Raw genomic sequence first — 12,305 nt, 5'->3', positions numbered from 1 at the left:
AAGTGCGGGCCTGTTTCTGTCACCCACATGTGGAGTTGTGTTCCGATTTTTGTTTGCCTCTTGCATGTTTCCTTATCGTCTTTCTGTTCCTATCACCATGTTTGCTCGGGACGAACCTTTCATTGACGGCAGCCAATTTTCCTTCCGTCTCCTTTTGCACAAAATGTTAACTCGCTATTCTTTGCTTGAGCCTTTCTCCCGGAAATTTGACACTGAAGATATTAATATTTCGCAACACTCTCGGCTCCCGGTATTCGTTTCTCGCTTCCCACGTCTTTGCGGCACTTCATGAATCTCGTTCGTATCTTCAAATTTCACGCTGGGAACCCACCTAAAATTCCCGAAATGATTTCAGTTTAAGCTTCTCATGCAAAAACTGAATGCTTTCTAGCCAGACGCGTTCTATTAAAGGAACGAGGAAATGTTTCGAGCTAAAGTTAGGAGAAAATACACGCTTTAGTTCGGCTTTTGTATTTGCGGCGCTTGCTGCATGTTGTACATTATCCGGTGTGTATACAGTTGGCGTTGGAGTGGTACACGTCTTCCGGAAGCATAAGCTCTTACTCTCTGCTTAATATTATTAGAGAGCTTCAGCGCATCACAGACGTATTAAATAGCGTGTACAGGCTCGCTCACACTTAGAGGGAAACTTGGAGTGCGTGGCCGCCGCGCTTCGCGAAGCGCTGTTGACAACAGCGGGGGAGAATCGGCTGCAAAGACGCATGCGCGAAACAAGCACGGCCGGCTGCTCTTTCCGCGCATACGCATTGAGGCACCAATTCTCGCTGCCTGTCGCCCGCAACGTTACTTGATGCGGGGCGGCCACACGCTCCCAGTCTCTCTCTAAGCGTGAAAGAGCCTGTACACCTATACCGGATTAGTGGATGCCTTTCCTGTACGCCCAGAGGCATGTGGCGCCCTTCCCTGTTTCGCAGTTTCGCGTGCTCAGTGTCTGAGAAGACAGCCACAGCGACGAGAATTCTTTTCTTTTTCGTGGGAAAACTAAACATGCCTATCACCTGTTTTCAGTCATGTTCCACCGCAGTAATGGTTACTGTTTGGAAGGATAATTGGCTTGTCACCATAGAGACAAGCCGACATGCCAAAGAGACAAGCGCAGCGCCTCGGTTAAAAGTGCGGCGAGCTACGATAAAATAGAAAATTGGTTTTTGAGTAAAGTAAATGGCGCAGTAATTGCCTGACATCTCGGTGGACAGATACCACGCTCATCTGGTCAATAGGTGGCCGGGGTTTCTGTGGTACGATAGACTACAAAAGCAACGGTTTCTATCCCAGTAGAATCCTTCTTTATAGCGCTCGTAAAAACAACGAGAAAATCGAACATTGTCTAAATTAGCTGGTGCAGTACTAAGATATTGTACTGCGACACAGTCCTCATTCATCCCTTCTTGTAGAGGAAGACGGTAAAATGAGGCTAAAGCAGGCTTACCGGCTACGAACAGCTCTATGCGAGCCTCAGTGACTGTCGCTGGGGCGTAGGAAGTGACGCTGTCTCGGTACGTGACGTTGCACACGTAACTTCCGCTGTCTTCACGTTTGAGCCTGTTCAACAGGAGTGCCGGCGGGTCACTGAGAAGCGAGAAGAACGCCCTGCCCGACCACGATGGCTGCTTCCTGTGGCTGCCGTCCACCAGACCGGCAGCGCCTTGCAATGCACCGGTGGTAGAGGACAGGTTTGGCGCTTCTAATGCATAGACCTTTTTCATCTGGAGGTGGCGGGGGGGATCACCATGCACGTTGGAACCACCGGCGGGGACATGGAACCAGACTGCCGATGCGGCTTGTCGCGACTCCATGTCGATGGGGCAGGGGAGCGACGTCTGCTCGCCTTCCAACGCGTTCAGCCGAATAGAGGCGATGATCTTGCCGTCCACTGTAACAGAATAAATGCCCACACTCATTTCGAGACTTTCTCAGAGCCTATGGAAAATTTGAGGAATAATAATAAAATATGCTTGAAGGTGTCAGTGCAGACAACTGATGCATCCAGCTCTCCCTCAACATTCAACGCTTGATTTACGTTTGAGAGATATTAAAAATAAAAAATTAAGGCTTATGAAAATCTAGACACAACTCCGCGCGACATACCCGATTCAGTCATCACAAAAAACTTCGTTTTTGCGTTGGTAAATTGGTAGCTGGTTTGCAATAATTTCACACTGCAGCGCTTCACCTGTCGCTTATTCCTTTGCGTTTCGATCAAAAATAGGCATTTCTGAATTTTGGTTATACAAAGGCCATCAAAGAAAGAAGTTACCCATCAAGTTTGTAATGATCTCACTAATAAGAATGAAAAAAATCAACTTTGTTGTAGTGACGGAGCCGAACCAGGAGTGGTCACAATTTTTTGAAACCGTAGTGTTCAATAGGCAGCGCTACGGAAAAAAAAAAGCGAATCGCAGTTAATTTTTGCCTTTTTTGCAAGCTGAGAGCCTGATTAAGGAAGGCATTCGAAACGCATTCAAAACACAAGCACTGACGGCAATGCCATAAATTTGCTAGTTGTGAATGGCAGAGAAAACGAAACTGAGGCTGAGAGATTTGTGAACACGCATCATGAGCAGTGAAGACTCCTCCAGGGAAATAAGATATGGCCTTATTAGAAAAAAGAAAAAAAGATATGTGGCATCGTTTGAAGGCATGTTGCACAAGTTTTCGAAGCCTATACAGTACGCTCACTTTCTCCATGGTCACAATACGCTGTGCGCCTACTACCGGTATCGAGTTGAAAATACGCTGCATATTTACTGTAGGCTTCGCTCAGGTCTAATACAAATATTGCTGGCAAAAACGCTTGCTGGAATAGGTACGTCACCAAACCCTCCAAAGTACAATGGTGTGATGCTTGCGTACTTCTTATTTTACGTCATTCTGGTGTCTTTTTTTTAGTACAAAGTCTGAAAAATGTCAAGCAGGTTTTATGTAACAGCCGTTCCTTACGTTATTTGCGTCAAAGCAATTATGTTTTGCATTCTTGAATTTTACTTCGTTTCTTGCCTATTCGCTGCCGTGAGTACAAGGTCTTATCGTCATTTGCAACGTCACACAAGGTGAGTTTATCTCAGGAATTTTTTTGCTCCTTATTGATCCTGCAGTTCTATAAAAGAATTGAATCTAAAAATGAAATACACAAGTGCGGGTAAATGAACGCACATAGAAGTTTCAAGAACATGAAGTAAAGAAGACAACAACAAATGCATCTAAAAAGTAAATACACAAGTGCGGGTAAATGAACACAACTAGAAGTTTCAAGAACATGAAGTAAAAAAAGGCAACAAGTGCGATGAAATGTAACATTTGTAAAGTACAAACAGATATATGCAGACTTTCCCGTGATGCGGTGATATACACAATGCGCAACTATATTCGCATTCACACAAAGGCAACGTAAAACATAAATGACACTCTCACTTTACGTTGTGTGAATACCTATGAAACCTGAAAGCTAGCGAGATAAGACTTTACAAGAAAAGAGTGCTCACTAATGCACTACTTTGCGCTGGTTGATTTTGGTTGACTTTGTAAGTGACAAAGCTGTTGATATTCTCAAGAACAGCTTTCAGTGCAATGAGAGCGCATTTTGGCAATTTTATTTCGACCATGAGCCGCCATGATTTTTTTGGTGCTATGAAAGTAGGGCTTTTTGAAATACTATGCCAAAATGCCTCGTTGACCTCTATTCGCTGCTGTGGATTGACGACACAAGGGTCGCTTTGCGGAACCGCCGAATCTCAATTGCACCCTCTGGTGAAATCGGGCATCTTTGTTGCCAGGAACCAATTCCTCCTATGTCCGTAGCGCGGCTTTGCTATCGTCGCACGAACGAGTTCCTTTGGCACTGTAACCTAGCGAACTCCAACTGTCTTCACCTGCTTGCAAGGGAAGCGTGTTTTAATAGCAGTGGGTGGGCGGTACTGCACTCAGTGTTTTGCTGTGCTAGCGTACCCTCACGTTTGCATGTCCATTAGACGAATTCGAAATGACTTCGTTATGACTAAAGCTTTTAGAGCGATGCTCGATTGGTCAGAGTTACAATGCTCGTTTCAAGGTTAAAGGTTCAAGGTTTAAAGATTCCAACTGATGCTTCAATTGTACTTCATTTTTTTTAATGGTCTCAGCGAATTTTGCAACCGCTCTAAATTAGCATGGAGTTAAGAGGCAGAAACACGAGGCGAAGAAAGCAGGTTGCAGTGCTATCGGTGTTAGCAAAAGAAGGTAAAGAATTACCTTCATAACAATGCGACTGCTCTGCGTTTGTTGTCCATCTCTCACTAAGAATTTGGCCGCCTATTTGTGACTTCTGCGGGCGTATGACCAATGCGGAAGCTTAACGCTGAATATTGTCCCTCCATAAAAGTCGACCGTGACTGCCTCGCACTAAGGTACTTTCGTAGTCGCAATAGCCAAATAATAATAATTGTTTTTTTGGGGGGGAAGGAAATGGCGCAGTATCTGTCTCATATATCGTTCGACACCTGAACCTCGCCGTAAGAGAGGGGATAAAGGAGGGAGTGAAAGAAGAAATGAAGAAGAGGTGCCTTAGTGGAGGGCTCCGGAATAATTTCGACCACCTTGGGATCTTTAACATACTCTGACATCGCACAGCACACGGGCGCCTTAGCGTTTTTCCTCCATAAAAACGCAGCCGCCGCGGTCGGGTTCGAGCCAGGGAACTCCGGTTCAGTAGCCGAGCGCCCTAACCACTGAGCCAGCGCGGCGGGTAATACAGCCAAATTCACCAAAGCCCAATGGAGACACAGAAGAGCTATAGCGATGCCAGTTTCACCTTTGACTTGCTGATGCCAGCCGTACACTGGGCATTACTATTAGTTGTAGTTTATTTAATCAAATAAAAAGGAAGTAAAAAGATGTCTCTAGCCGCGACATTTGCCATCGAAACCTGAACCACCTGATCTGCGACTACCATGAGTAAAAGAACAGGGAGAGAATAGTGGAACAGCAAAAAGGGAAGAGATGGGGGAGCGATAGGGAGAAACGATAGAGTAGAGCGGGAATGGGTATCGCTAGCGCATTCTAGTGATCCCATGCAATATGTGTGCTGAGTGTTGAGGGAATTACTGTACGGAGATTAAGGCGAAGAGGCAAATGAGAAGAGTGGGGGGGGGGGGGGCATACTGTGCCTACCCCTAACCCTCAAAGATGGCGGTTCGAGTGGTTATCATCAGCGTTCTAGGAAGCGAGCAGGGTAGGGAGTATTCAAAATTTAACAATAAAAAACACATCGAGTCCATACATAGATGATTTTTTTTCATATCTCATAAGATGAGATACAGTGAAATCTGTAATTTGCGTTGCTGCTGGCGAGAAGAGAAGCTCATGGCTTCTGCTTTGTTCTTGCTTTTAAACTGAGGACTGCGAAATTAGCGATAACTATTCGGCCGAGTTACGTGCGCGTTTATATTTTGACAGTGCACATAAGATACTGGAGACGAGAGCAGCTTTACATAATCTCTTTCAGAAAGGTTTCGCTCCCGCTGACGACTGTACACAGCCCCAGAACAATCACTGACTTGGGATTTTAAATGTTCGACGGTAAACATTCGCAATGAAGTCGAAATATGTTTCCCTAATTAACGCTTTGTCCATTTTAGAGGGGCGTTTCCTGGCATTTTGTCAGGGCCTATTTGCGCTCGCAGAGTATTCGACGACATTAAAGACTCAATTTTGAGTTGCTAAAGTTACAATTTCCACTTTTTGCAAGTGGCTCCACTTATTCTTAATCCATATCTAGAGAACCTAAGATGTGGTGAACGGGCTCGCTCGAATGCTTCAGCTTTGGGTTGTCTGTATAGCGATTGTTTACATGATATGAGTAGCACGAAGGTCTCTCTGAAACCACAACTGCTTGAATATTTATTTTACATGCAATTGTGAAGCTATCTATAACCTTCGTATAGATTCCGGATTTTGCTGTCCCGTAGCGAGTAACCTAATGAACATCACAGCGAGTATCGCGACTACTCAATTTAAAAATTTGTTCGGCGCAATCTTTCTCGTTTTCTTCTTATTAATTTTTTTCTACCTTCGTGAACGCTGCTTTTTTATACAGGGGAACACGAATATGAACATGATTGAGATCGGGCCATCGTTCACTCTCAACGTAGGTCAGGGCGCCAGTTGGTATCCAGCGTCTAATTTCTCAGTGATCACGCAACCGCGCGTCACGCCACCGGCACATCACGCATGCGCGTTTGTCCTCTGAACCACGTCGGCACATATTTCTTCAGCTGCGTGTGCGTGTGCTCTCGGCCATTCTGCTTTATCAAAAACAATGCAGTGGAATCATTTTCGCAACGTCTTTCTATCCAAGGAGATAAAAAGCCAGGGATGAATTCAAGAGCTGTCGTGAGAACCACCCCAAAACCTCAAAGCTTGTGATATTATTGGCGGATCTGCTTTGTCTGTGTTCCCTGTGTCCTTTTCTTGTGCTTGGGCCGCCAAGAAAAAAAATATACTTAAGTCAGTACTATAATCCCGTGAAAAGGAGCTGGTCAACTGCAGCAGCCAGTGACACCGTCATTTCTGCATGCACCAGGATCGGAATAATCGAACGTAGAACGAAGGGAGGTCATGTGGCGTAAGCTTTGAAAGGTTATAGTTTGTAACCAGTTTTTTTGCCAAGCTCGGGTTGTGCTTATTTCAGGTATGAATGACTCACCGACACAAATGATAGTTTAAAGGTAACTATTTTTCTTACAATTAGGAACGGGTTGATTGCCGAGATGTAAAAGAGGCCTTTCTGGGGTGAACGTGTGCCGGCTGATAACGATTATGACGGACTATTTCTTAACTGTGGCGGACTGAAGCGGTGATACTCCGTTCCCCCTTTCGGGGGTGTTAACGCTGTCTCGTGGCTACGGGCACGCATTCAGGTTCTTGATGTTTAGGATTCAGGTTGGAGCTATAATGTCATCTTGATCGCTGAAGCGAGAGCAAAGACCGCATGTGGGGTCCCAGAGGAGACCCAAGGCCCTATGTTTAGGCATATGGGGTTCCTCGACGGCTACCTTAACTCAAACTCCATAGACCTTAACGGCTACTTTCCGCCACTCCTCTATTCAGCCAGTTTCTTTCCTTACAGGAATTTGGAGAACATCGCAGAATCTCTTTGATTCCACTTTTTGGTGTCTGGCAGATCGCAACTGCCTATCCGTTTTCAGATCAAAGACCCAGATCGCAACGATACTGCAACCAATCCTCACGCCGCTGATGTTTTCGGCCGGCCGTATCATGGAACTCACCAGGAAGTCCCGCGTCAATGTGGTTAAATCGACGTAAACTGAACAGCCTTTTCTCTCTTCAATGTTGGTTCACACCACATTTACCTGTACTAAACGGTTCCAGCTTGCTGTAGGTGACCTTGAATGTTGTTTACGCTGGTTGGCAACTGCTATTCGTCAATATTCTATGGTGTTGACGCGTTTCTTATGTACTTCCCAAGACGATCGTCGGAATGTTTGAATTAATCATTTAACCTCTTGAAAGTGCCGCTGGTGGGGAGTAACGCGCCGTGAGCTTTCCCTCAGCAAGAAGTATCTAACGAGGAGCAGTGTATTGAGCAAAGCGTCCATCGGCGCTGGACAAGGAACCGGTAATCATCAAACATGCCGCTTTTCCGCCCGCGAAGAGATTCCTCCAAACGCGCGGCCGCTCATTCCAGCTAATTCAAAGCCGGCATGTCTCCCAGATGCTTTCGTGCATTAATTCTTAAGCCACTTGCCGCGTTGGCCGCGTCCGTCGGAACACTGGACACCTTTTTAGATAGCAACGGAGTTTTTGTTAACCACGTGTTTTTTTTGTGCGCACTTCACCGCTAGCACAGCAGGGATCAGCAAAAAAAAAAACTGTTTTTCCCCCACCGGAAAGCCTTAAGTGGTAGAAACAGAGCAGGTGCTTGTTATATACGACCATTTGTCGAGAACCTCCACTAACGTTATTAATTCCACCGAAACAAAAATGATATGTCCGGCCTACAGGCAACCCTTTTGCTTGCTGTATATAGATTCTGCCTCAAAGTTTATTCCCAAATACGATGAGACTGGAGCTGTAATCGTTACCTGCGGAACTATGAAATTTAAGGTCAAACTTTCGAGGGCATCTCGTACGTGAATTATAGATCATAATTGATTCGCTCCGGTAACTTAGGCCGCCGTGATCGCGCTATGAAGATGTCAGAAGTTATGGCCAATTAAAAGTTGTTCGTACGTGCGAACAGAGTTTTCAATTTCCTTGCTGAGTTACCGGCACCCGTCGTAAAGCTTTCAATTAAGGCCAGATAATGAGTTTATTTTCATCGAGGCCGCTAACAAGAAAGGTATGCAAAAAAATGAAGCCAATTCAGGGAAGGAAAGGCTAAGAGTATGTTTTAAAAGCTTGCGTGGACGAATTAGGAGAGCCGCCGAAGTCTATAAATGCTCAATTAGGCATTGCGCTTCAATTATTTAGAAGCGATCTGAGATTTTCTTTGCCCACAATCTGGCAGGCTTGGAAGCAAGAACTGGCGCGTTTAACAAGATTTTGTTTTGTTTCGGTATTGTTCTGAAACAGGGAATAATCTGAAAGTTAGGCATTCTTCCTTGAATGAGTGAAATTAAGAAAATTCCTACGAAACTTTTGGCCAAACGTGTCTAGATTCTCAAGATAAACATTTCGTGAGCCGAATGAAGACCCACAGCAATTGGTTGTGTATTTTTTTTTCCTTTTAGGAAAGGGCATGAGGCAGCGTATGCAGGACTCACGAGTTTAAAGGGACTATGCAATAATTTAATTGAGATTACCTAAAGCAGGCGAGGGATAGGCATTCGATCACTCGTCACCCCAGTGCAAGAATTTTTGAGCCAGCATCAATAACAGCGAAGAGATACACGATTAAAAATTACGCTCCTCCTCTTCCCCCTGAACTCGTACACGAGGAGCACCCGAAAAAAATAAAGAAAACAGGTCTGGGACTGCGCGCCGCGTTTGATTACGTCATCAGATGACGTTCGCTTTGCAACTTCCGGTTGTCGCTCCTAGCCCCCTAGCAGCAGCGTAGGGGGCGTGGCGGCATCTGTCCGGTCTCTCCTCCTTCCTGGATTGCGGCGCGCGTCAGGTTTCTTTGCTTGTCATCTGTGGTAATTAGCAGTAATAAACCCGGACCTCGAGGTGCGACTGCTCGCTTTTACGGCCGCGATGGGCATCGAGCCCTATGCGTGCCCACGAAGAGCCATGCGAGTGGCTCCGGAACTCCCGACAGAAGGAGGCGGCAGAGGAAAATTGAAACCTTATGCGCGAAGGAAATGCCCTGGCTCGCTTGCCCGAGTGGGTCCCGCGGCGGCACGAGCAGACGATTTTCACGGCTACCGGATGTGTGCCCGTGACGTCGTGGCTGCCGTGGCTCCAGCGAATGAGAGCGTGTGGTGGCCTGGCGACGTCATGGCACAGTGACGTCTTTGTTCCACGATTTTAGTTCCAAAATCGGTCACTACGAGTACACCAATAAGCCCGCGAATTTTGAAAAAACACGGTTTTTAAAAGTTCATAATAAATGGCCGGCTCATTTCCGAAGACTGATACTTTGTGTGAATGCTTCTTAGCATCATTTCTAAGCATTGAAAACATTTACAAGTGACTTTTTATTCGTTGCATAGTCCCTTTAATACCAACCTATGCGAGCTCACAGCCAAAGTCAGCTTGCTCAAAGGAGAAATTATTTGAGTTCAAACATTCACCACACATGACTTGGCGAGATCAGTGCCGATATTCCCCTAGACGCCGACTGTAAACTGGAGTTTCCTACTCTTCATATAAGTTTGTCTGATTTACACAGACCAGTGTGAATCTTTATATCTGAAGTAAAACATGCTAGATTGTGGTGGTATGGAAAGAGAGCTGTTATTGAAACAAAAGTTTCCCCGCTGTCTTTTGTAATAGCATTCAATCCCGCGCAAAAAAGTGAAACGCCCAAGGAAAATACCGAGTACAGACAGCATGACGCAAAGCTATCGGCTGTTTTCATGAATATAATCTAGCTTCGGTTGCAACCCTCGCCCTTTCTTTTGTGTATTCCATTTAAAATCACGTTCCTTTTCTTTGGCGACCACTTTCTGCACATTGTTTACATTCCTCTGAACTTTAGAGGCACACAGCAGCGAGAGGCCATTAACACCTCAGCTTGGGGCATAACACTTTAAAGCTTTTTACGCGTGCTTTCGAAGGAATAAGAAAAAACAACAACCATCTGCTTCCGTAACGGCTAGAGGCAAACAAGGAAGCCCGTGCATGGCTGCAGAAAAGAAAAAAAAAGCAACAAAGCCACAAGCTTATTTATGAAGAATAACGCTATGCGCGTTCCAGGAGTACAATCTTGGAAAAGATTCATGTTTGAATAAAATGTAGCAGAGGCGCGAAAAGTTAAGTCCGGATTTTGTACATAGTGCTAAAGGTGGGAACTTTTAAAAGACTGAAGACGGAAGCAACCCTTTTCAAAAGGTCAAAGCGAGGACGCTAACAAGCGAGCCTTAAAGTGACCATGTAGGCAGATAAGCCTGCCTGTTATTGTTCCTCAGCTTCTAGCGCTTCGCAAAACACTTTTATGAAACAAGGCAGAGCAGTGCATTGAAGCATGACCATTCATGGTTGGCAGGAGAGATAAAAATAAAAGTGTGGGGTTCGTGTGCAAGAATGAGGCAAATATGAAACACTCTTGCAAATATGACTCGACATGCGGGCTGTTAAATTACCTTCTGGCTTAAACAGTGTGTCTAGATTTTTTGCGCCGCGTACCCTTTTCACAGAGACGCTGAGGGTTCTTGCTTTGCAAGCCAAGAGGCATCGTGACCGTAATGTGGCACGTATTCCGAGCCATACCCAGCAATTTTGGACAGCAGCATTTTTGAGCGGGAAACCTGTTTAGAACACAACTTTTTTATATAACGTAAGATTTCACTATTACAATCAATACATATGGAGATCACCCGACGGCACACTTGGGTTCATTTTGATATAAACGTTTTTTCTATCGTAAAGCGTTCCGCATTGATTTTGTATAGAAGAGTCTTAACTGTTCGATGCGATCGGTGGAAACACTTTAAAAGAAATATTTTGCTACATACAAAAAGAATATGGAACATTACCTTCAATATTTTCATAACAGTTTCTTACAATTTTATAATTTTTGCAAATTTTTTATCCAAGAATGTTGCACATGACTTGTGATAAAAAATTTTGAGACGAACTAACCGCAGGCTGCCCTTGTCATCCACTTCAAAAAGTTAAGCCCAAACATTGAACTATGGAATTTACTACGAAAGGGTAATTCTCTGACGTTTTCCTGCAGTTTGGGGAGCCATTCACGGCATGCCCCGCTGCTGGTAGCAGCTCCTACGAAGAGAGTTGTGTAGCTGGAACGAACGGCATTGCCCTTAGTTCCAGCTTTTGATTTTATTCTTTTTTTCTAGTAAAGCAGTTCTAGCCTAGCAGGTAGCCATTCAAGTACCGCACAGTTGAAATATTACTGCTTAATAGAGAGCTAAGCACACGGCGCAATCTATTGGGGCACCAATGTTGCTTGTCTATGCACTTGCTCAGGTGACTCTTGGCTGTAAAAGTAATACTGCGAAAGTAACCACGCTAACGGCAGTAGAAAGCGGCTAATTCATAAATAAGCAGGCGCTATTTTCTTTGGACAACGTCTAAACAAAACAAAAACACCTCTTAAGAAAAAAAAGAGAGACATCGCGAGTACTAATTTCATTAGGAAAGTTATAGTTTTAAAAATTAGGGAAAGAGAAACTAATTCGCAGCACGAAGTAATGCCGGTAGAGAAACTTATTGTGGCATGTAGCTTTTCAGTTACATGCTTGTACCTTCCCGTAAAAAAAAAAATCATATTTGACAAATTCTTCCAAAGAAAACCAGAAAATTGGCGATAAAAAGTTCCCCCCTTCCCCGTCTTCTGTCAATCCGCTCTTCTGATGTAGTAAAAAGGCAATACAGAAAAGAAAATACAGTTCATTCTAGGCCAGTGGGTAGCCGTTTTCTTGTCGTCGTTAAACAAGAAAGATTGCGCTCCAAGGGCAAGCTACCCTGTATTTGTGCTGGTTTCTCAGCGGCCAAAATTTGTTTCCAATAAAAATGAACTCTGTGTCTAAAAGAACTAGAAAATGGTTTACATGAGCACTGTGGGAATTTCTGCGGAAACAAAGTGTTTTTGGCCACACATTTTGGTGTCCGTCGGATTTTCAGCATTGAGTTGATGCCCGCTTATTTTGTTCCACAGTTCA

General features: G+C 44.6%; 1 protein-coding gene across 1 annotated transcript in view; it reads right to left on the bottom strand.

The window, feature by feature from the left end:
* The window catches only part of LOC144129500 (uncharacterized), a 139,805-nt gene that overhangs the window by 48,083 nt on the left and 79,417 nt on the right, over positions 1 to 12,305 (bottom strand). Inside the window, exon 2 of the mRNA XM_077663663.1 lies at positions 1,451 to 1,894. Within this exon, the coding sequence (XP_077519789.1) occupies positions 1,451 to 1,894 (444 nt within the window). The remainder of the gene's footprint in view (positions 1 to 1,450; positions 1,895 to 12,305) is intronic.

The sequence above is a fragment of the Amblyomma americanum genome, chromosome 4, assembly GCF_052857255.1.
Source record: "Amblyomma americanum isolate KBUSLIRL-KWMA chromosome 4, ASM5285725v1, whole genome shotgun sequence".
NCBI lineage: Eukaryota > Metazoa > Arthropoda > Arachnida > Ixodida > Ixodidae > Amblyomma > Amblyomma americanum.
The sequence above is the reverse complement of the archived record's forward strand: the minus strand, read 5'-3'. Positions and strand labels throughout refer to the sequence as shown.